Source organism: Triturus cristatus, chromosome 1_2 (genome assembly GCF_964204655.1).
Source record: "Triturus cristatus chromosome 1_2, aTriCri1.1, whole genome shotgun sequence".
In the NCBI taxonomy this organism is placed as follows: Eukaryota; Metazoa; Chordata; class Amphibia; order Caudata; family Salamandridae; genus Triturus; species Triturus cristatus.
In genome coordinates this window covers 879260762-879283974 of record NC_140580.1, presented here as the reverse complement: position 1 = coordinate 879283974, position 23213 = coordinate 879260762, and the positions used below count along the sequence as shown (strand labels likewise).

At 43.3% G+C, this 23213-nt stretch overlaps 1 protein-coding gene across 1 annotated transcript in view; it reads right to left on the bottom strand.

The window, feature by feature from the left end:
- The window catches only part of FAAP20 (FA core complex associated protein 20), a 96028-nt gene that overhangs the window by 48220 nt on the left and 24595 nt on the right, over positions 1–23213 (bottom strand). The window contains exon 2 of the mRNA XM_085609329.1: positions 2039–2135. Within this exon, the coding sequence (XP_085465455.1) occupies positions 2039–2091 (53 nt within the window). The 5' untranslated portion in view covers positions 2092–2135. The remainder of the gene's footprint in view (positions 1–2038; positions 2136–23213) is intronic.

Below are 23213 nucleotides of genomic sequence, written 5' to 3'. Positions count from 1 at the left end.
CATCTAAAGCTGCTAGTCTCACTCAATCACTATTTTTTATTTACAATAGAGTTGTTATTACTCCTGTCTTGCTGCATAAAGTGAATCACTCTGTCTCAGCATCTTGTTGGTCTTGCCTTTCTGCTGAAGGGTCTTTATTGCATCTTTTATTTTACTGTCCTAAGGTTTATGCTTTCTGGAATGCTATTTGGTCAAAATGTGCTGTGATTTTTTCCTATAACTTACAACTTACTCTCCAAAATGTGTTTTTAGGCACTTTGTCACCAGCTTTTGATAATGCGAATCCTATTTCACCATTACTGGATTTATTCCTTGCTATGGCCTTTAAAGTTATATTAATTTGTTGGAAAGACAATTCTAAATTATCCTCTTTTCATTGGTGGAACTTTATATGTGATGAGCATAGAATTGCCTCCATTCCTCAATCCTCCATTCATCTACAAATTAAATCTGATCTATTGTGGCTTCCCTTTACATCTTTTCTATCACCAACATCATCATCCTCTTTCTCTCCTTTCCTTCTCCTCTTTCTCTCTCGTTCTCTCCTCTCTCTGTTCTTTTGTTTTCTTGCTCTTTTTCCCTTTTTTTGATAAAAAAATCTTAACCTATTTTTTACAGTTTTTTTTTTTTTTACTCAGTCTCTTTAGGTCCTCTGGTTCTTTGTGTACTATTATATTACAATTAATTTTTGTTATAGCCTTCAGTTATTATCCACATTGTTATCTCTGTTTATAGAGTATATTACCTTTTTATATATAATATTTGCTTAGTGTTTTACTACTACTTTATTTTTGCCTGTACGCTTACTCTTATATACTTATTGATTTTCTTCTCATTTGTATTCCTGTGCTTTCTTATCTTCAATAAAAATTTACCCAACTTAAAAAAAAAAAAAAAATGATAGTTGTAGTATACTAGACGTAATTCTTATCATAATGGGCACCCATGGCAAAATGCTGTCACACTGGAGTAGATTGTTGTCATAAGGCGCATGCATGACAAATTACTGGCACTCACAGTAGAGCTAGGTCCTTGCATATGGTGCAGCCATGGGAAAATGCAGGCCGTGGCATATTGGACAATTCTTGGCATTACAGAGTACAAAACCAGCGTGTGGTGGGGGAGGGGCAACGTTGGCACTGACATTCTCGAGGTTATTTTTGACATGCTTTTAGTGTATGTATTGCATCAATGGCAATACTGTGGCACACTCATACTGCACTAATTCTTGGCATGGGATTGCCCACAAAAAAATGTTGGACCCTGCACAAACGGAGATAATTACTCACAAACAGAGGGCATCCTCTGCACATTTTGGGAAAAAAATAAGGTCAACTCCTGGGAAACATCGCGCGTCATTGTTTTGGCACACTATGAATGTACTTGATTATCTAATGAGCATGCTTTTGAAGCCTATGGCATTGAACACACTTATGTGAAAATGATGCTTTAAAATGCATTATTTGAGCTCATTTGGAAAAAAATCCTCTGGGGTGAGGGATAGAATCTTCAAGCCATGTTAGAAGTTAGTCATCGCTCGTCTGATGGAATTCTGATGGAATTCTCCCCCATCCCCAGTCAAGTGCACACATCAGGTATTAAAAAAAGCTTTTCAAATCGATGTCTCGCACAGTTTTTGCTATCAAGTATAGCATGTTTAACTGCAGTAAATAGAAAGAAACAACTAGCTGCAATGTAATGGAAAGTTTAAATAACACAGAAAAAGATCCACATATTTATTTTAGGAAAAGCTCATTACTAACAGGAGGAGAACGAATTTTTGATGATCAGTTTGGAGGGAAAAAAGCAGTTCTCTTTGCCGAATCCTGCATTGCTAACTATCACCAATAGGCATTCCAGCAAGTTCCTTTGAGGACGTCTGCTTGGGATTTGAGACGTCACAATCCCCCGAAGACCCTTTAAGACCTAACAACACAGTAGCAATCAAAGGGTCACCTCTATCATCCGCCATGGCGCTTTACCGAGCGGTTCTGCATTAAATAAGAAGCATACATGCTGATCATGAATTCACCCGTACCGAAGCTGAAGCGCAGTTCGTTTGGAAAGGAGGCCGCCTTTCTTCCGGTCCATGCCAGTCAATTTCAGTATGCTGCTTGTAGCATAGAACGGAGCCACTGAAAAAAATTACACATTTATATAATCAGTTGAGCAATTATCATGGAAAGCTGAAACAGTGAAGAACTTCAATTAGTAAAAAAAACAATCATTGGCATAGCCAATAGGTCTCGCCTTTGGGACCTTATGTGTTTAGCCAGAACTTTTGGCTAGGTTGTAGAGCATTATGGCTGCTGTGCATTATTTTGAAAAGTTATAAGAAAAAGTGTTAAGCATTTTTGTTACCTTTATACAAGTGAAGACGACATTATATACAACTGAAAAACCTGATTAAAAAAAGATTTTACGGCGGTAGCGAAGCGTGACATTGCCGCACTATGGTTCCAAGCCAAACCACCCACTGTACGGCGATGGAAGCGGGGAGTGGATTGGTGCGGAGCCCAGGAGGAGCCCCTCTTTGAGGCCAGAGGTTGCCCCGTGATGTTTGGTAGAATATGGGGTAAATGGTTCAACCTACTTCCCCTGTGAGGGGTCCGAATGTGTAGGAGAAAGTACATGCAATCACATAATGGTCTATCTATTGCATCAGTGCTCTAGGAGCCTCAGTCTTTTTGTCTTGATTGTACTTCACCCGAATAATGTGTTTATCTGCTACCGCTGTAATTTTGTGTTGGCAAATGACAAATACAAATGCAATAAAGTTTATTATAAAAAAAAAAAAAAGAAATTAGAACACGAGCAGCGGACGGACACTAGGGGATAATCAACAGATGCCAGATTCCAAGGGCAGACTGACGTGATGCTTAGGTGGTGCGCTGATGCAAAATGGTGGTGGTGAATGATGTTTGGTGATCAGGTGGTGACACTATGTTTTGGGGATTGGAGGTACGTTGTGGATTGTGGAGTTGAAATATGTTGTTTGGTGTGTAATTATGCGGTGTGTATTGGAAATGTGTGGAGTTGAATTGTGTGGCGTGGAACTGTGGTGTTGAGTGAAATTATGCTTAGTGAAATTGTGTCATGGTGTGGAGTGCATTTTGCAATAATGCAGCGTAATTATGTAGCATATAATTATAATTATGTGGCACTGAGTGGTATTGTGTGGAGTGTATGTTGCATTCAGTAGAGTGTAATTATGTGGCACAGAGTGGTATTTGGAGTGTATGTTGCATTGAGTGCAGTGTAATCATGTAGCATATAATTATGTGGCACTGAGTGGTATTGTGTGGAGTGTATGTTGCATTCAGTAGAGTAATTATGTGGTGTGTAATTATGTGGCACTGAGTGGAATTTGGAGTGTATGTTGCATTGAGTGCAATTTTGAAAGCGAAATGAATATAGACTCAGTCGTTACTATATTGGCTTGACTTGCCCAGCCGGACAGAGGTCTAATATTTACTTTTGAACAATTTAAAAGAATTAGTACAGACAATACAAAAAGTGGAACACAAGCCTGTGTCCTACTTAGCCATGAGGTACAAGAGAACGGTGAACGACAGGAGGCTCAGGCAATGTTAATTGGTTTGTTTCACGAGTATACACAGAATTGCGAGGAACAAATCGCAAAAAACACCTTTACAAAGGAATAAATAACAGTTTTTTGTATAAGGTGTATCAAGGTGTCGACTGCGTTTCGAAACGTGGAGAGAATGGGCGGTTCATCATCAGGACATAAGGTACATGCCTGTTAGGTAAAGCCTATCAGCCTAAAGGGAAAGTGTGGAAGGAAAATACAAGGAGGAAATTAGGGTATATATATATCTAGATGTCAAGAAGTTAAAAGACAACGCAGTTTCAATCAATCAATCAAAGAAATTTATAGAGCGCACTACCTACCCGTAGGGTCTCGAGGCGCTTGGGGGGGGGGGGGGTGCCGCTACTGCTCGAACTGAGTTTTAAACTCAGGAAGGTGTGGAATGAGTGGTAGTGAGTTGCGTGGTTAAGGAGCGGTTCTGGAAGTGATAGGGTACGTGGTGTAGTAGATTAAAGATATAGGTGTGACCTATCAAGGTGGCTAAAAGGTCAAAAGCGTACAGTGCTTACGCGAGCAAAGGCGGCAAGTAGGAACCATGCTGGGGAAGATGTGAATAGGATCAGTTAGTTGCTACGATCACGTAGATTGAACATATTAAAGATAAAGGTGTCAGCGGAGAATAGCCAGTCTACGCATTACAAAGTGGTGTGGTTTTTGCCAGAGTGGTTAGAATTAATAGAACCTATACTACAAAAGGAAGTGAACCCCTAGAAGGTTAGAAATGTCATGCCAATTGTAATTATTTGAATCGTGAACATTTGTGTTGTGCCCGCATGAGTAGTGCACATAATCGGCAGAAACCTTAGACGTGGATCTATTCAGATGGTATCACGAAGATCATACAATTGTGGGTCAATTTGTTCTAAAACGTGATACTTAACCATTAAGGCATAGAAACTGATTCGAAAAACATACAGTCGATGGAGTAGACACAAATTATAGGCAGCACAAGCGATTTCTAAAACCAGAAGGTCTAGTCATTGGCCCACAATTTACTAGCAATTGAAGCAGGAATTATAAAACACATCATGATGCATTACATGAATGAAGGTTCCAGAATTATACATCCCACGGAGGCGTGATTAATAGGGGGAGGCTAGTGGGGGGCGGTGGTAAGAGTCCTAGTGCCAGAGTGTGAATTATGCGGGTAATTTACATACCTAAGCGGGATTGGATAGGGAACAGAAGGCGATGCTGGTACGCTGCTAGTTGGGCGGCGATTGGGGGTGAGAGAGCGCTGCTACAATGGCGGCGTCTAGGAGTGAAAAGAATTGGTTAGACCCATGCAGTGTCGTGGGTAGGGCCGAAGTAAGTAAAGGAAGGCACTCACCAGTAAAAATCCTTCGGGATTAACCCGGTAAGGGATAGGTACAATTATGTAACTTGGACAGCTCGATCGCCTGGAAGAAGGGGGGAAAAAATTAAGGTGCTGGCAAGGTGTTGAAGCGTGCACGTTGTCCCGTTGGAGTCTAGGACTTACCGATTAGAAGCTGTGGCTCGATCGCGGCATCAGACGTTTAATGTTAAATTTAAATCGAGGAGGGGCAGGAGTGATGATTGGATGTTATGGGTCAGGTGGGATGTGAGGCAAGTTAGAGGAAGGACTAAGGTAGGGGGATTGGTGTGAGAATGGAGGATGGACTAAGGAATGGCAAGGAGGTGGTGACATCTTGGAATGTGCTGTGGGTGGTTAGTAAACAGTAATAAGGAGACAGGAAATTCAATATATTTAACAGAAAACATTTTCCAAAACCAGATATGAGGAGTTTAAATTAGATACATTTTTGAATAACGGAGAGACAAAAATTCAATATATTTTGCAGAAAACAATTTTCAAAGCCCATTTTAAGGAGTTTAAATTAGAGACATTTCAATTCTTCTTTGTTCAGAAGTTTGGCAATGTCCCCCCCTCTGGGGGGTAATTTGACCACTGAGAAAATAGTCCAGTGAATGTCATTTTCAGAGTGTCCTTTTAGTACAAAATGTTCCACCAGGGGCGCGTTGGCTGTTTTACACTTGATTCTACTCCGATGTTGGGAGATACGTAGACGGATTTTTTGAGTGGTCTGTCCGATGTATATTTTGTCACAAGGGCGAAGAATTGCGTACACCACATTGCAAGTATTACAATTTGTAAACATCCTCAGTTCACTTTTTATATCTTTAAATACAAATTCTTTGCCTTCTATGGTGAAATCACAAACCACACAGTTACCACATTTGGAGTGTCCTTTAAGGGTGCAGGGGCCCATAGATCATTAGGGTATTGGAGCTTTTTTTGTTGTTGGGTAGTGCTGCGCGAACAAGGTGGTCTTTGATGTTCTTGATTTTCTTAAAAGCAAACATTGGGTGTTCTAAATGTAGTGTGCCGGCATTTAGGACAGGCCACTTGCGTAATATGGTTTTGCGTATTGCATTTGAGACTGGAGAGCAGGTGGTTACGCATACCAACCGATCTGAGTTGGATTTAGTTTTGGGCTCTAATAAGACCTCTCGGGGACAATACCATGCTCTTTTCATTGCATTTCTGACCAATCTACGTGGGTATCCTCTACTGGCTAGTTTAATACAGAGTGTTTTTGCTTCATGAAAGTAGTCAGTTTTAAGGAAACAATTTCTCCTAATACGTAGGAACTGCGAGAAAGGAAGAGAATCTCTCAATGCACGGGGGTGATTGCTATCATAGCTCAGCAAGGTGTTGCGTTCCGTGGGTTTTCGAAATAATCCAGTGATAAGAAAGCCATCATTGTATTTAATGTTGAGGTCCAAGAAGGAAATAAGTGTTCCTATCATGAGTTAAGGTGAATTTCAGGCACCCACAGTTGTTATTGAGCCAGTGGAGAAATGAAGCAAGTGTGGTTTCACTTTCCTGCCATATCATAAAAATGTCATCTATGTAGCGTTTCCATTTTCCTATGCATGAGCTGAATGGGTTTGTTACTGAGAGAATATGGTTGGTTTCTAATGAGTCCATATAAAGAATGGCCAGATTAGGGGCAAAAATAGCCCCCATTGATGTGCCTTTCACTTGTTGGTAGAATTGGTCTTCGAATAAAAAGAAGTTTCTTGTTAGGCAGAGCTCTAGGAGCTGAAGTATAACAACGGTGGGGACTGTGTGTGGTCGAGGTCTTTTGTTGAGGATGGACTCCATGACCAGAAGGGAGTCCCACTGTGGTATATTGGTGTACAGGGACTCAACGTCCAATGTACACATTTTCACAGGAAGGATCAAAAGGATAGTTCTCTATGAAGGATTTTTACTGGTGAGTGTCTTCCTTTACTTACTTCGGCCCTACCCACGACACCGCATGGGTCTAACCAATTCTTTTCACTCCTAGACGCCGCCATTGTAGCAGCGCTCTCTCACCCCCAATCGCCGCCCAACTAGCAGCGTACCAGAATCCCCTTCTGTTCCCTATCCAATCCCGCTTAGGTATGTAAATTACCTGTATAATTCACACTCTGGCACTAGGACTCTTACCACCGCCTCCCCCCCCCCCCCCCCCCAACAGCCTCCCCCTATTAATCACGCTTCCGTGGGGTGTATAATTCTGGAACCTTCCTTCATGTAATGCATCATGATGTGTTTTATAATTCCCGCTTCAATTGCTAGTAAATTGTGGTCCAATCACTAGACCTTCTGGTTTTAGAAATCACTTGTGCTGCCTATAATTTGTGTCTACTCCATCGACTGTATGTTTTTCGAACCGGTTTCTATGTCTTAATGGTTAACTATCACGTTTTAGAACAAATTGATCCATAATTGTATGATCTTCGTGATACCATCTGAATAGATCCACGTCTAAGGTTTCTGCCGATTATGTGCACTACTCATGCGGGCACCAACACGAATGTTCACGATTCAAATAATTACAATTGGCATGACATTTCTAACCTTCTAGCGGTTCACTTCCTTTTGTAGTATAGGTTCTATTAATTCTAACCGCTCTGGCTAAAACCACACCACTTTGTAATGCGTAGACTGGCTATTCTCCGCTGACACCTTTATCTTTAATATGCTCAATCTACGTGATCATAGCAACTAACTGATCCTATTCACATCTTCCCCAGCATGGTTCCTACTTGCCGCCTTTGCAAGGGTAAGCACTGCACGCTTTTGACCTTTTAGCCACCTTGATAGGTCACACCTATATCTTTAATCTACTACACCACGTACCCTATCACTTCCAGAAACGCTCCTTGACCACGCAACTCACTACCACTCATTCCACACCTTCCTGAGTTTAATACTGCGTTGTCTTTTAACTTCTTGACATCTAGACATATATACCCTAATTTCCTCCTTGTTGTATTTTCCTTCCATACTTTCCCTTTAGGCTGATAGGCTTTACCTAACAGGCATGTACCTTATGTCCTGATGATGAACCGCCCATTCTCTCCACGGTTCGAAACGCCGTCGACACCTTGATACACCCTTATACAAAAAACTGTTATTTATTCCTTTGTAAAAGTGTTTTTTGCGATTTGTTCCTCGCAATTCTGTGTATACTCATGTGAAACAAACCAATTAACATTGCCTGAGCCTCCTGTCGTTCACCGTTCTCTTGTACCTCATGGCTAAGTAGGACACAGGCTTGTGTTCCACTTTTTGTATTGTCTGTACTAATTGTTTTAAATTGTTCAAAAGTAAATATTAGACCTCTGTCCGGCTGGGCAAGTCAAGCCAATATAGTAACGGCTGAGTCTATATTTATTTCGCTTTCAAACATTTTTCCTTCTTGGGACCATTGTTGTCTAGAATAATTAACTCCCAAGGTCCCTGGTCCATTACCTTTGGGTTTCCTTGTTTAAAATATGTTTAGCGCAATCGCTTGATTGCAAGGGTCTATACCTAATTCACCTTTGCTCTCTTAAACTGGGTAATTTTCCCCAGCCCTGCTAGCCTTCTCTACCTACACCCCTTCTCTACAACTTATCTCTATTGCCTTGTCCTAACCCGACACACAGGCACGTGCTATGTCTGACAACGCACCATTATATTCAGATGAATATATTTTAAAAATCTGTGAAGGTCCCTCACTTTTCAACAGTTCAGAAGGCACACCAGAAACAAAAACAAAAAAAGAAGTTTGTCCGGTTGGAGCTAATGATACGCATGCTCACTGAATACCTCAAATCCAATACTATCCCAGTTGGCCTCCAAGTCAGAAATATTCCCGGGCTCTTTACGGATAATCCAAAATATATCAGCAATTTTAGCTACGTTGGTACCACATGCTCCAGACACTGGGATGGTTTTAGGGATCGACATTGCGACTGAGGAACTTAAGAAACTAACCGATATAATCAGTGACATTGAGAAACAGATTAAAGATAACAACATATTACCTGAAGCTAAAAAACTTATTGAGAAAGTGGGAAAAACAGTAGAAGATTTACATCGACTAGAGCAAAACAAAAAATCTAATAAAGTGAAAAAGGATATCAAAGCGTTCACACAAGAGCGTGCCTACCCCTACCTTAATGAAGACTACTATACAAACAGATCCTACAACAACCCCAGGAACTCAAGCCCTTGGGGACGTTTTAACAGACTTAATACTCTAGTGGGTTTTCCACAAGGAACCCTAACACTCATTTTTTTAGGGAGGGATCAATCAGTCCCCCCAAGGAGAGGACGTGGCAGACAACCAAGCTGGAACAACAACCCCCCAGGGGAACGCCAGACAAGACAAAAGTTCTATCAATGGTAAACTCACCATTGGACTCCAGCATTGACAATAATACCATGACCATCCCCATCTTTAACCTCTCCACTCATGAACTATCCAGTCATGAAATTTCGATCCTCAGCAAAGGGTTATCTTTTGTCCCTACTACCTACCCAAATTTTCTAGAGTTACAATCTGAATTACTTCGTTTTTTTCCGCAAAATAAGACTACATAGCTACTTCTTGCTTGACCCCAGTCCTACTAAGACATCTAACACACCATTCAGACCTCCCTCAACCTTTTCACCTTTTACTAACATGATTCCGACTGAAATCATCACATTTGAGAAATTGGTCCTCAAAGAAGTATCGCGCTTAGCGGGTATACATCACTACATGCCATATAATATCTCTATGGGTGAAAAAACTGCCATATCAAACCTATGTGAAAATAGTAGCCTAGTTATTAAACCTGCTGACAAGGGTGGTTTGGCACTGTGCTACAGACAACCAATCAATACAAAGAGGAGCTTAACCGTCAACTTTCCAACACAGATCACTACTGTAGGCTCCCCACACACCCAACTAAAGAGTTACAAACCCTAATAAAAACAAATTACCGATGATGGCCTACAACAAGGTTTCCTTCGCAAACACGAGTACCAATTCCTTAACACTAAATCCCCTCACACACCTGTCATTTACACCTTACCTAAAGTACATAAACAACTGGTTAACCCTCCCGGCCGACCAATTGTCTCTGGTTGCGGGTCCATTTTGGAACCTTTAGGACAGTATGTCAACCACTTTATCAAGGACTTTGTCCCACTCACGCAATGTTTCATCAGGGATAGTATGTCGATTATTAATTTCATAGAGAACTATCCTTTTGATCCTTCCTGTGAAATTTTGTGTACATTGGACGTTGAGTCCCTGCACACCAATATACCACTACTTCAGCTCCTAGAGCTCTGCCTAACAAGAAACTTCTTTTTATTCGAAGACCAATTCTACCAACAAGTGAAAGGCATATCAATGGGGGCTATTTTTGCCCCTAATCTGGCCATTCTTTATATAGACTCATTAGAAACCAACCATATCCTCTCAGTAACAAACCCATTCAGCTCATGCATAGGAAAATGGAAACGCTACATAGATGACATTTTTATGATATGGCAGGAAATTGAAACCACACTTGCTTCATTTCTCCACTGGCTCAATAACAACTGTAGGGGCCTGAAATTCACCTTAACTTATGATAGGAACTCTATTTCCTTCCTTGACCTCAACATTAAATACAATGATGGCTTTCTTATCACTGGATTATTCCGAAAACCCACGGCACGCAACACCTTGCTGAGCTATGATAGCAATCACCCCCGTGCATTGAGAGATTCTCTTCCCTTCTCGCAGTTCCTACGTATTAGGAGAAATTGTTTCCTTAAAACTGACTACTTTCATGAAGCAAAAACACTCTGTACTAAACTAGCCAGTAGAGGATACCCACGTAGATTGGTCAAAAATGCAATGAAAAGAGCATGGTATTGTCCCCGAGAGGTCTTATTAGAGCCCAAAACTAAATCCAACTCAGATCGGTTGGTAAGCGCAACCACCTTCCCTCCAGTCTCAAATGCAATACGCAAAACCATATTACACAACTTGTCTGTCCTAAATGCCGGCACACTAAATTTAGAACACCCAATGTTTGCTTTTAAGAAAAGCAAGAACATCAAAGACCACCTTGTTCGCGCAGCACTACCCAGCAACAAAAAAAGCTCCAATACCCTTAATGATCTATGGGCCCTTGCACCGCTTAAAGGACACTCCAAATGTGGTAACTGTGTGGTTTGCGATTTCACCAAAGAAGGCAAAGAATTTGTATTTAAAGATATAAAAAGTGAACTGAGGATGTTTACAAATCGTAATACTTGCAATGTGGTGTACGCAATTCTTTACCCTTGTGACAAAATATACATCGGACAGACCACTCAAAAAATCCGTCTACGTGTCTCCCAACATCAGAGTAGAATCAGGTGTAAAACAGCCAACGCACCCCTGGTGGAACATTTTGAACTAAAAGGACACTCTGAAAATGACATTCGCTGGACTATTTTCTCAGTGGTCAAACTACCCCCCAGAGGGGGGGACATTGCCAAACTTCTGAACAAAGAAGAATTGAAATTGATACTTCGAGCTGACAGCCTCAACACTGGACTGAATCGCCTTGAGGATTAGACTTCTTTGATTTAAAAATGTCTCTAATTTGAACTCCTTAAAATGGGCTTTGAAAATTGTTTTCTGCAAAATATATTGAATTCTTGTCTCTCCGTTATTCAAAAATGTACCTAATTTAAACTCCTCATATCTGGTTTTGGAAAATGTTTTCTGTTAAATATATTGAATTTCCTGTCTCCCTATTACTGTTTACTAACCACCCACAGCACATTCCAAGAAGTCACCACCTCCTTGCCATTCCTTAGTCCATCCTCCATTCTCCCAAACCCCCTACCTTAGTCCTTCCTCTAATTTGCCTCACATCCCACCTGACCCATAACATCCAATCATCACTCCTGCCCCTCCTCTATTTAAATTGAACATTAAACGTTTCACTTGGTACGTATGCACGTCCGTCTGATGCCGCGATCGAGCCACAGCTTCTAATCGGTAAGTTCTAGACTCCAACGGGACAACGCGCACGCTTCAACACCTTGCTAGCACCTTATATTTTTCCCCCTTTCTTCCAGGCGATCGAGCCGTCCAAGTTACATAGTTGTACCTATCCCTTACCGGGTAAATCCCGAAGGATTTTTACTGGTGAGTGCCTTCCTTTACTTACTTCGGCCCTACCCACGACACTGCATGGGTCTAACCAATTCTTTTCACTCCTAGATGCTGCCATTGTAGCAGCGCTCTCTCACCCCCAATCGCCGCCCAACTAGCAGCGTACCAGAATCGCCTTCTGTTCCCTATCCAATCCCGCTTAGGTATGTAAATTACCTGTATAATTCACACTCTGGCACTAGGACTCTTACCACCGCCTCCCCCCCAACAGCCTCCCCCTATTAATCACGCTTCCGTGGAATGTATAATTCTGGAACCTTCATTCATGTAATGCATCATGATGTGTTTTATAATTCCCGCTTCAATTGCTAGTAAATTGTGGGCCAATGACTAGACCTTCTGGTTTTAGAAATCGCTCGTGCTGCCTATAATTTGTGTCTACTCCATCGACTGTATGTTTTTCGAACTGGTTTCTATGTCTTAATGGTTAAGTATCACGTTTTAGAACAAATTGACCCACAATTGTATGATCTTCGTGATACCATCTGAATAGATCCACGTCTAAGGTTTCTGCCGATTATGTGCACTACTCATGCGGGCACAACACAAATGTTCACGATTCAAATAATTACAATTGGCATGACATTTCTAACCTTCTAGCGGTTCACTTCCTTTTGTAGTATAGGTTTTATTAATTCTAACCGCTCTGGCTAAAACCACACCACTTTGTAATGCGTAGACTGGCTATTCTCCGCTGACACCTTTATCTTTAATATGCTCAATCTACTTGATCGTAGCAACTAACTGATCCTATTCACATCTTCCCCAGCATGGTTGCTACTTGCCGCATTTGCTCGCGTAAGCACTGTACGCTTTTGACCTTTTAGCCACCTTGATAGGTCACACGCATATCTTTAATCTACTACACCACGTACCCTATTACTTCCAGAACCGCTCCTTAACCACGCAACTCACTACCACACCTTCCTGAGTTTAAAACTGCATTTTCTTTTAACTTCTTGACATCTAGACATATATACCCTAATTTTCTCCTTGTTGTATTTTCCTTCCACACTTTTCCTTTAGGCTGATAGGCTTTACCTAACAGGCATGTACCTTATGTCCTGATGATGAATCGCCCATTCTCTCCACGGTTCGAAACGCCGTCAACACCTTGATACACCTTATACAAAAAACTGTTATTTATTCCTTTGTAAAGGTGTTTTTTGCGATTTGTTCCTCGCAATTCTGTGTATACTCATGTGAAACAAACCAATTAACATTGCCTGAGCCTCCTGTCGTTCGCCGTTCTCTTGTACCTCATGGCTAAGTAGGACACAGGCTTGTGTTCCACTTTTTGTATTGTCTGTACTAATTGTTTTAAATTGTTCAAAAGTAAATATTAGACCTCTGTCCGGCTGGGCAAGTCAAGCCAATATAGTCACGAGTGAGTCTATATTCATTTCGCTTTCAAACATTTTTCCTCCTAGGGACCATTGTTGTCTAGAATAATTAACTCCCAAGGTCCCTGGTCCATTACCTTTGAGTTCCCTTGTTGTTTAAAATATGCATATAATTATGTGGCACTGAGTAGTATTGTGTGGAGTGTATGTTGCATTCAGTAGAGTGTAATGCACTGTGTGAGGGGGTGAGAGCTTCCACCGTTCACCCCGGGGTGCTGCTCTGGGGCTCCGGGCAGGTGTGTCGTGTAAGGAGGCTGTGGGCAGGGAAGGAGCATCACAGTCACTGCATCAGGGGCGGGGACGTGGGGGGCATGGTGACCGGAAAGTGGGGATTCTGTGATTTTCTCAATATTTTTTTACTAAGCACCAATCACCACCTGTATATGGGTGGCGATTTAGAAAGCGCACATCAAACGGTCTCTTGGCGCTTACCATACTGATGTCACTATCGACCATGTTTCTGGTGGCAATTTTACCAAACCCATGAAAATAAAAGGCCGAGAATGCCCGGCTGGCACAACCAGCTGAGCAACTTCAGCACGGAAAAATGACTTAACACATGCACCGGATGCATATAAGGAGCATTTATAGAATGTATTCATGTGTGATCTCCTATTCTGAGGGTGGGGTTTCTATGGAATGGGTGAGCTTGAAGGAGCACAGGGGATGGCAGCCTGGAGCATGTGTTCAGCGTGTGTTGGGGGTGCGTGTGTATAGAGGGGCGTGGTGCGTGCTGTGTGGGGGTTTGCAACTGTTGGGGGCTTGCAGCTGTGTGGGGGCGTGGGGTTTCTCTGTGGAGACTAGCGAGGCAATGTCTGTGTGCGCTGGGGAGAGGCGGGGGTGGTGTCTTCTGTGGAGGGTGTTTGTCTGGGTGCAGGTGTGTGAAAGACATTTTGTGTAGAGGTAGGAGTGATTTATGTGTTTTTGAATAAGTTAGTCGTGCAGGAGGGCCGTTGTGCGTGTTTCTGTGGGGGTATGCGAGAAGGATAGCTGTTGGGTTGGATGCAATAGCCAGGTTGTGTGTGTATTTTTGTGTGAATGCGCGTGCCCATGTCTTTGCGAGTGCCAATCAGTATACGAGGAGGGACGTGTGACGTGTGTTATTGTGCAGGAGAAGGGGGGGGCATGTTTCTGTGGGGATGGTGAAGAGGTTTGTTGGGTTGCTGATATGGGATGTGTGTGGGGTAAAGGAAGGTCTGTGTGTGTGTAGCACATGCCCCCACCGTCTGCTGAGTTGCTCTCAGGATTGCCTGGAGAATATATTTTTTTCTCAGCTAAAGCGCTGTGCATTTGTTGAGTGCATCGCCCCGCGATGCCACGTCTATTTTTGGAGCACGCGTTGTTTGCACCTCAGCCAAGAACGACGAATGAATTGCTGCTTATTTCAATCTCTTCATATGTAGGCAAAAAAACAGCCAGGAAAACGAATTTGGTGAAAAGAGGCCACAGCTGTGAGCAAGTGTGATTTAAACACCTGCGCCCTCTCGCCTGCACATCACACATAGTGCACAGCTTGCCTGGGGTGATGGAGGGGGGCGACTCCCCTGCACAACCCCAGATGGGGCCATGCTAGGTCGATAGGGCATGTGTATGAGGGTGCAAGACTCATCTGTCGTTGACCTTCAGGGAGGGTAGGTGTAGCGAACCGTCAGACCACAAGCGGTCTGTGAGTCGAGGGCGCTTGGGCACACTGGGTGGGCCTGGCGGTGTTTACTCTGTGACTCAGCGCTCCGAAACTGTCTAATTCCGACATGTGGCGCTCTGTAACACTCCATAGCTGAAGACATGTACGGTACATACGCTAAGAACATGTATGCATGTATGTGCCAGTTCTTGATTCTGTGAACACATTGCCCAGTGGATTCTATGCACAGGGCACCACAGACATGTTGGGTTTGTTTGGGTACTTGGGGGGGGCACATCTTCAGTGAGGGGATCCCCACGCGTCGTTGGCTAGGACCCTGGGCTGCTGCCTGCCTTCAAGGTGCTGGCGGAGTGGTCCGAAGTAACGTGGAACCCCCGGAACGTGCCCTCACACTCCTCCATTCACAAAACCCTGGGCTTGCGGCTCAGTTTCTCATTCACACCAGCAGGTACTGGGGAGGGGTAGAGGGCCGTGCGCTGCTGGTCAGGAGATATGGGGGCGAGGCCATGGCAGATGCCTGGTCCTGGGGGGAGGGGGGGGAGAGAGGGCTCCAGCTGGACGTGCAGGGGGTGAGGCTGGCGCGCATGGGGGGAAGAAAATGTGGTTGTAATCGGAAACGGGAGAGACTGGTACGGGCCCAAGAGAGGCTTTGTTCTATAATGAGTGGGTGGAGTGGACAGAGGCTGGCCCTGGGCAGTGAGCCTGCCGTAAATTATGCGAATGGGAAACTGAAAGGCGTGGCAGTCTGTCCTACAAAAACCTATGCGGCGTTCTGTTGATATTCGAACAGGAAAATTACCCCATCATGACGGTAATTATGTCATTAGGCATGATGTGTGGCCACCATCTTAAATTGGGGCAATATACATTAACAAGCGCAGGAGTAGTGCGCGCGCGCTTGTGCCTGCCGCTGCAGGCGAAAAACCAGCGCTGACCGCCATCGCTCCATCTGTTTCCAATTAACGCGAACACGATAATTGGAAACAGATGGCATTAATGCTCGCTCCAGAGCACCCCAGGCCAGGGAACAAAGAAGGAGGGACAATCACCCGCCTTGGACCAATTGCGTGCCGTCTTTTTAAGAAATACGCATGCACAGGCCAATTGCGGGTTCATAAAAAAATGCACACACACGAGCGTGTGTTCCGAGTTCAAAAGCCCTTACTAAATGCCTCGCAGCGCTTGCGCACTGGCTCAGGTGAGACCTAAAAAGGAGCGTCTTATAAAAGAGAGTATAATAACAACAAGATGGAGGCGAAGCGCAGGACGTCCATACAACTCCCGTTATTCATCGACCCGGTAACTGGATGACGCTCATCCTCCAGCCGCCACCAGACGAAACCCTGCGTTCTAGGGCAGGGAATGAGGAAGCACGCGCACAGACACATTAGGAGGGGGAAGGAGGTCAGAGAATAAGACGGCAAGGGCAGTAAAACAATGTAAACGGCATAATCATATGACTCCACCTCCCTTTTTATGGACAGGTAGCCCAATAGGCCCCCACATTGTGAGAATTAAGGCAATTCGCCCTGCCACATAAAGCTCACGTGGGGCTTGTGCCTATGGAAGTGTTTTAACATCATGGCTATGGCTCTCTGCAGGAAGGCTAATTGCCAGGCAGCCAGAATCACAAGCTGACCATAAGCGCTCACTTCGTTAGACATTCTAACTCGTTTTTTTTTTGCTAAACTGAGGTGATGCGAGTACAGCATGGAACGCATTTCAACAATGCCATGCCCAATAACATTCGCACTCACCACACACAAAAGTTGGTTAAACTTAGCACTCCCATCCATGTATTTCGGTTGGAAATGTGGCTTACCCATGGCCACTATGGGCGAACACAGCAAACACAATATGATGGACGGAGTGCTGACATTTTTGAAACACTCACCCTCAGTCAAGAGATGTGGGTTAAATCCATCATTCTTTTGCTGATCACGCCATCCCAGTTTGGACCCTGCCATATGCAAATCAGTCATGGCCCTGCTCCTCATGGAACAGCCTGAACTGCCAGACCAGGTCCTTCCTGGACCAGAAACAAGCATCCTGGCACCGGTTTCGGGGTTTCGCCCTTCATCAGTCAGTGGCCTGGGTTAATCAAGCACTCCTTTTTTATTTTTTGAGGTGTGATGGGTATGACCAAACATGGTTCTTGTGTGCACTGTGCCACTGTACTCAAGCAGCACATCACCGATGAGTCAAAAAGGCTAAAATGAGTCTGGTGTTGCTTTCGGGCACATCTGAATGAGGGGGGTAGGGTTAGCATAGCAGTGTGTGATGGATTGGCCTATTAGAGCAGGAAAAATGCAGATTTGCATATGGCTGGTCTCCGACTCAAATGGTATCGTGCGCCTTAAGGCCCTTCCTGTCAAAGAAAGGTCTCCGTTCAAAACATGGTGCCACGTCCACACAACTTTGCACTACCATGTGCATGAATACCTTTTCAAAATCTCCCAGCCTTCACAACCCTGCAGGAGGTGGACATCAGTCACCTCATCATAACATTCCTGCCTCAAAGCCGCAAACAATTCAGCACCAGACCAATTCTGTGTGCACAGGCAGGTTATCATTGCGAACCAACCTGCCTGTGCACACAGGACTCAGAAAGAATTCTTTAAGTTCTAAAGAAGTCCATAATCTATTGCCACCAGGAATAGTTATTTTAAATTGTTAAAATTATTGCACACTTAATTTTCATAATATGATACAGTACTGTTGGGGCAGTCAGTCACCTATTTAAGAGTGCTTGGGGAGGTGAGACTATCACTCTTTCAAATGCAAGACTGACATATGAGTGATTCTCCCCCAGTGGGTCGACCTTTTAAAGGTGATCCAGACATGTGGCTGACAGTATCTAGCTTGACTAATCTTTCAGTTACTCGTCTGAACAGTGAATCTGACCAGCCTTTTAAAATCAGATTAGTCATGTGACTGACCTTAAGACAGCCCCACCTCCCTCTTGCAAGAAATCCTGGCACTTGACTGACCACTACCAGCCTGCCAATGGTAATTGTGACATGAGACATACTCTGCTCCGAGTTTGCTCACCTTTCAGAGATTATGTTGACTGGTGAGAGCAGGTTCAATTATTTAAGAAGGCATTTCTATCCTAAATATGCGATTGTTGGGTTTCAAAAATCATTACATGATGTATATGAAGGCTAATAGTCTACATTCTAGATGTATGCACCCTTTGCACGTTAGCTTGTAATGTATGACCAAACACATCGTACAATTTAATATTGTTGCAGAATGGAAAGCTGCGTTTGGGATGCAACATTTAAGGACATACAAACAGAAGAGGCTCTATTGCCCTGTACTGGTCACTGAATATTCATCTGTTTGGTTTTTCCTGCTTTCAGGACTCTTTGCTCCCCTTGTCTGTCTTTCCAAGTCATCGGCAAATCCTAAATCTTGCACGAGTTCCGCCCATAGCCACTTGCAGTTCCTGTAGTTTTATCTAGGAGTATTACTCACCTTATCCGAGGTGCTCTACCACCACTTGCGTCACTGGAAAGAGTTAAGCTGTCAGCTTTCAACAGTGTACGCACAACTCATACACTTACTATAACTTTTTACAACACCTCTTCATGCTTAGACCTGACAGGCACCCATTATGTGTTTATTCATTTATTTACTTTATTTGTAATGCTTGTCATAGCTGCCATGTTGGCGCTTTGAGAAGAAAGACAAAAGGATGGATTCACAAGACGAGACACAGTCCTACTCCAGTGTGAATGCAAGTGGCCACTGCACATACAGTCGTAGTGATGGAGAAAGGACTCATAGAAAAGAGACTTGCTCTGAAGCAATCCGCTCCTTTAACTCACTAACAAGTTACCTAAATTGTTTTGGGTAAATCTAATATGCATCACACGAACACGCGGGTTAGTGAAGCTTGCTTATGTGTTATTAACGAGATTAACATGAACGAAGGACTAAAACCGCTTTTAACGGGGAATCTTTATTGCGCATGCGTCAACTGCATCTACGCAGTATGACGAGCTAATGCTTGGAGGGAAATTCTTGCGCATGAGCAGTAGGCACTAAAATGGAGTCTTAAAGACTCGCGTGAATGGCATCTGCTTGGCTGAAACGAAAACGAGCCATTTTACTAATGCTAATGCGGGGAAAGTATTAACAAGTAGAATGGAATAGAGTAGAGATGGGTGGTATACAGTGAAACCATTTTATTTGTGAAAGTAACATCTGTCTTTTGACTTGATCACTAGTGCGTGTTTGGGCCTCTCCTGCATAACCGGACTGAATGAAGTGACGCGATGCTTGCCCATGCTCACTGAGTGAAGCTATGAAGGCCATGACTAAGGCGTTGAATGGAAGCAAAATTGAAGTGCTACAAGCCTGGGAATGGATGGTGCAGAGTTCAACAAAGAGATGTTCTATTCATCATGGTGTCATTAATGTTTCCAAATGGATACATGTAGTGGATGGGAATAAAATTTCGAATAGAAATTAAGGGGATGGGTTTGCGAACAATGGTTTAACTGAATTAAAATGACATGTAAGCATGGTGTGATGATCTTTCCCCTTTCCTGACCAATTAGATTTCGTATTTTTACGATATTGAAACTTTAGTGGGTGGAACCTGCAGAACGAAGGTATAATTAAGATAGCGTTAGTTAGCACAAGAGCACGAGAGATGATGAGACGGAGATGGTGTCGGTGTAGTAAGAGATGCTGATGCTGGGAGAGATGCTGTGAGATGCTGATGAAGAAGCCGAATGCAGAAGTTTCTATCCTAATTATTGGGTTAGATAAGAAGATCGCGGAAGAATCTCGAGGAGGAAGAGAGGGATGCGGCGCAATCGTCGGTATTAGAGAGGTCAACTATCCTGTCCAGAATTCTGTCCTGAAGTCTTTGTCGCCTGATCTATCCCGGGGGACCCTTACCAGCCCTTTGGCCAGGGGTTTGGTCTTCACACCATTCTTGATAATTATATTTTCACGTTATTTGCAGATGTTCTTTTCTCTCTGTCCTATCCCTTTCTGGCATAAAGTCATTGCATGAGTCCGAAGTATGTGTTTTGATGATCAATTGTGAATGATGGTGACTGTACCGTATTTTTGAAGTGGTTCACAAGCATTTAATTTAGATAATGATTTAAAACTTTTCTCGAGTCTGTGGTTATTTTACTTTAAATGAATAAGTTAGAGTTAGTGTTCATTATCACCATCAACTAATGGTCCAAGAACTTTTTGATCAGTGAAAGGTTAGTTAGGAGTATAAAATAACTAATACTAAACATTGAAAAGAACTTACAAACCAGTCCAGCGGTTTACTCAAAACTGTGTGTGTATATGGGCCCAGGTGAGTATATGGTACTAGAGTATCTGTTGATGGTACGCCGCTGGATCAGTAGAGCCTCGAGAACGACGAAGCATGGGGTGCTTGGGTCTTGTTATGGCTTGAGGGGCTGCTTTTAAGCACCTGACTAGGATGAGGTGCATTGGATCTGGGGCTGAGGGGGAAGTTTTAGTCGAAGCAGTCGAGTTGAGTTAGTCGTTGACCTGTGGTGATATGTTGAGTTTTTGATCTCTATCCACCTCTACTTCACAGTCACACAGACTGCAACACCAGCAGCGCTTCATATCGAATTGACTACTTTCTCACAAACACTATGCAGCAATCATAATGGTGGAGAAACAGGACTCCATCTCAACAAGACACTTGTGATCGTTCAACCCCCGTTTTACCCTCCCTTTCTTCATCCTTGAACTAACTTTCAGCTGCAATCATTGCCCAATTTATTGTCTACACAGTGACCTTTCATCTCTCAAAGGGGAAAACTGGCTCCTTCTTTGACAACCATGACAATATCCTGGCATTTCGATTTGTGTCATGTTAGGCAACTTCAACCATCAGCCCATTTTCCTCTGACTATGCAGTCAGATTCCAGCCATTCCCTATGCCCGTGCATCAACTCTCTTCTCACCCAAGGACTCATTCATCCCTCTCACTATAAACATTTTGCCTCCCCCTTCTCTTCCAAAATCGAAGGCCTTAAAACTAACCTTTTAACTCTCCTCTTAAGGCTACGTCCTGTCTCCTACATCACTTCAACCCATCTCAATATCCCTGACAGCGCTTAAATGTTGCCGAAACAACACCTGCCAAATAAACACACATACTCCAAGCTGCCAGTTCATTATGTACAACATCGGATATGTTAAGTCTCCACATATTTAAAATCTGAGCTCTATCCTCATGTCGTATTCTGCCAGATATCTCTAATCACTCTCTTAACACAAGCATTTTTTCTAACCACTTTGCTTTAAACCCGCAGTGCCCTTACCCCTACAGATGCAAAGCAGACCGTTCAGTATCTCTTAACTCTACTCCATTTCTTCTTAAAAATGAGAGCAATTACAGTTTCAGTACCGAGCTACCTTCTTCACTGCACATATCCTGCCTCATTCATTTTAATACGGATTAGTTGCTCTGCATTACACCAGAAATCGTCCTCTCCCATATATCGAACTTAATGACCTCAGCCCATTACAGTAGCAACTCCTGTTATCACACCTCAATCTCTGTGGCACATTTGGTACTGCCCATCTAGCCAATCTTGGCATCACAGACTTTACATTAAACTGATTTCCACCCTACCTCTGTGATAACCCCTTCTTAGTCTCTAAGTGCTCATAACGCTTCACTATCTCAACTCTGAAAAAAGGTGCCATTCAATATTATGCATCTGTGCTTCTCCTCTTTTCCCTTAACATCTCATCTCTTCTCAAACTAGTCAGTTCCTTTGGATTTGCCTACCGTTCCTATGCTGATGATACTCAACTCACTTTCCACTATCACTCTTGACCTAGACATACATCTCTGAGTGCCTCACAGCCAGTAACTGGACAGCTATTCAATCACTTTGTCTGAAAGCAAGCAAAACTGAAATTATTCTTTTGATCCCGGATCAGGCGAGGTGTACCCCGCTAGGAATTTTGTGAACTTTGTGAACGTAAAATGAGTACCATTGCATTGGGTAACAATAAACATCTGTTATTCAGCATCAAGATACTCTTGGGTGAACGTGCGCTGTACAAATACACATGCTCTGTTAACGTGAAGTGATACAGGGAGCAGAACCCTGAATGGAGGCAACTTTCGAACTGCAACCGCATCCCTCCGCCACACAGTTCGCTGATGGTTTACACATCATTTTGATAGGTCATGGATAGTTCCCCCACTATGTGCTCTAACCTCAATGTACTTGTGAACGTTTTTCTATTCCTTGCAATATGTGGGATGTGTTATGTTGTATGTATGAAACCAATAAAAATACTTTAAAAAAAAAAACAATATGGAAGACTCCCTCCAGTCCCTCAAGGACAAATGGATTAAAGATGGAATTGAACTAGATGACGAAGACTGGCAAATAGCGGTCTCCTCCCTGAGGGAAATGGCGGTCCAAGCTAGGCTGCAGTTGGTGCAGCTAAAGATTCTACACAGAATATATGTCACTGGGCCAGATTTAGTACGGATGGGTAGAATGGATAATGGTAAGTGCAGACGTGGATGTGGAGAAGTTGGTACATTTATCCACATAATATGGGAATGTGTGAATATACTGGCAACTTATCCATCGCACTCTCCGGGATGTACTTGCAGTTGACCTGCAACCCGAAGCCCGCAGGTGCCTCCTAAGCATTTGGGAACCAACAGACCTCACCTTTCATACTAAGCAATGGGTGATCCTAGCACTGATGGTGGCCAAAAGAAATATAGCACAAAATTGGGGGCCCATCAACCGCCAACTCTAGATAAATGGGAGGACGATCTGGACTGGTGCATGTTCTGGGGAAAGTCAGTATATGTGGCCAGAAGGTGTCCCAGGAAGTGGAACAAAGTATGGGGCCCTTGGAACTTGTATAGAGGAAATATTTGTATCCCTGAATAAGGACGAGACTCTTGAAACCCCCGGTCATGATTTGTATATCTGTGTTTGACTCACTGTAACCCAGATCAGAGAATTGGAGTATTTGTAATCTCTTGCTCATGTCGTATAATGATAAGT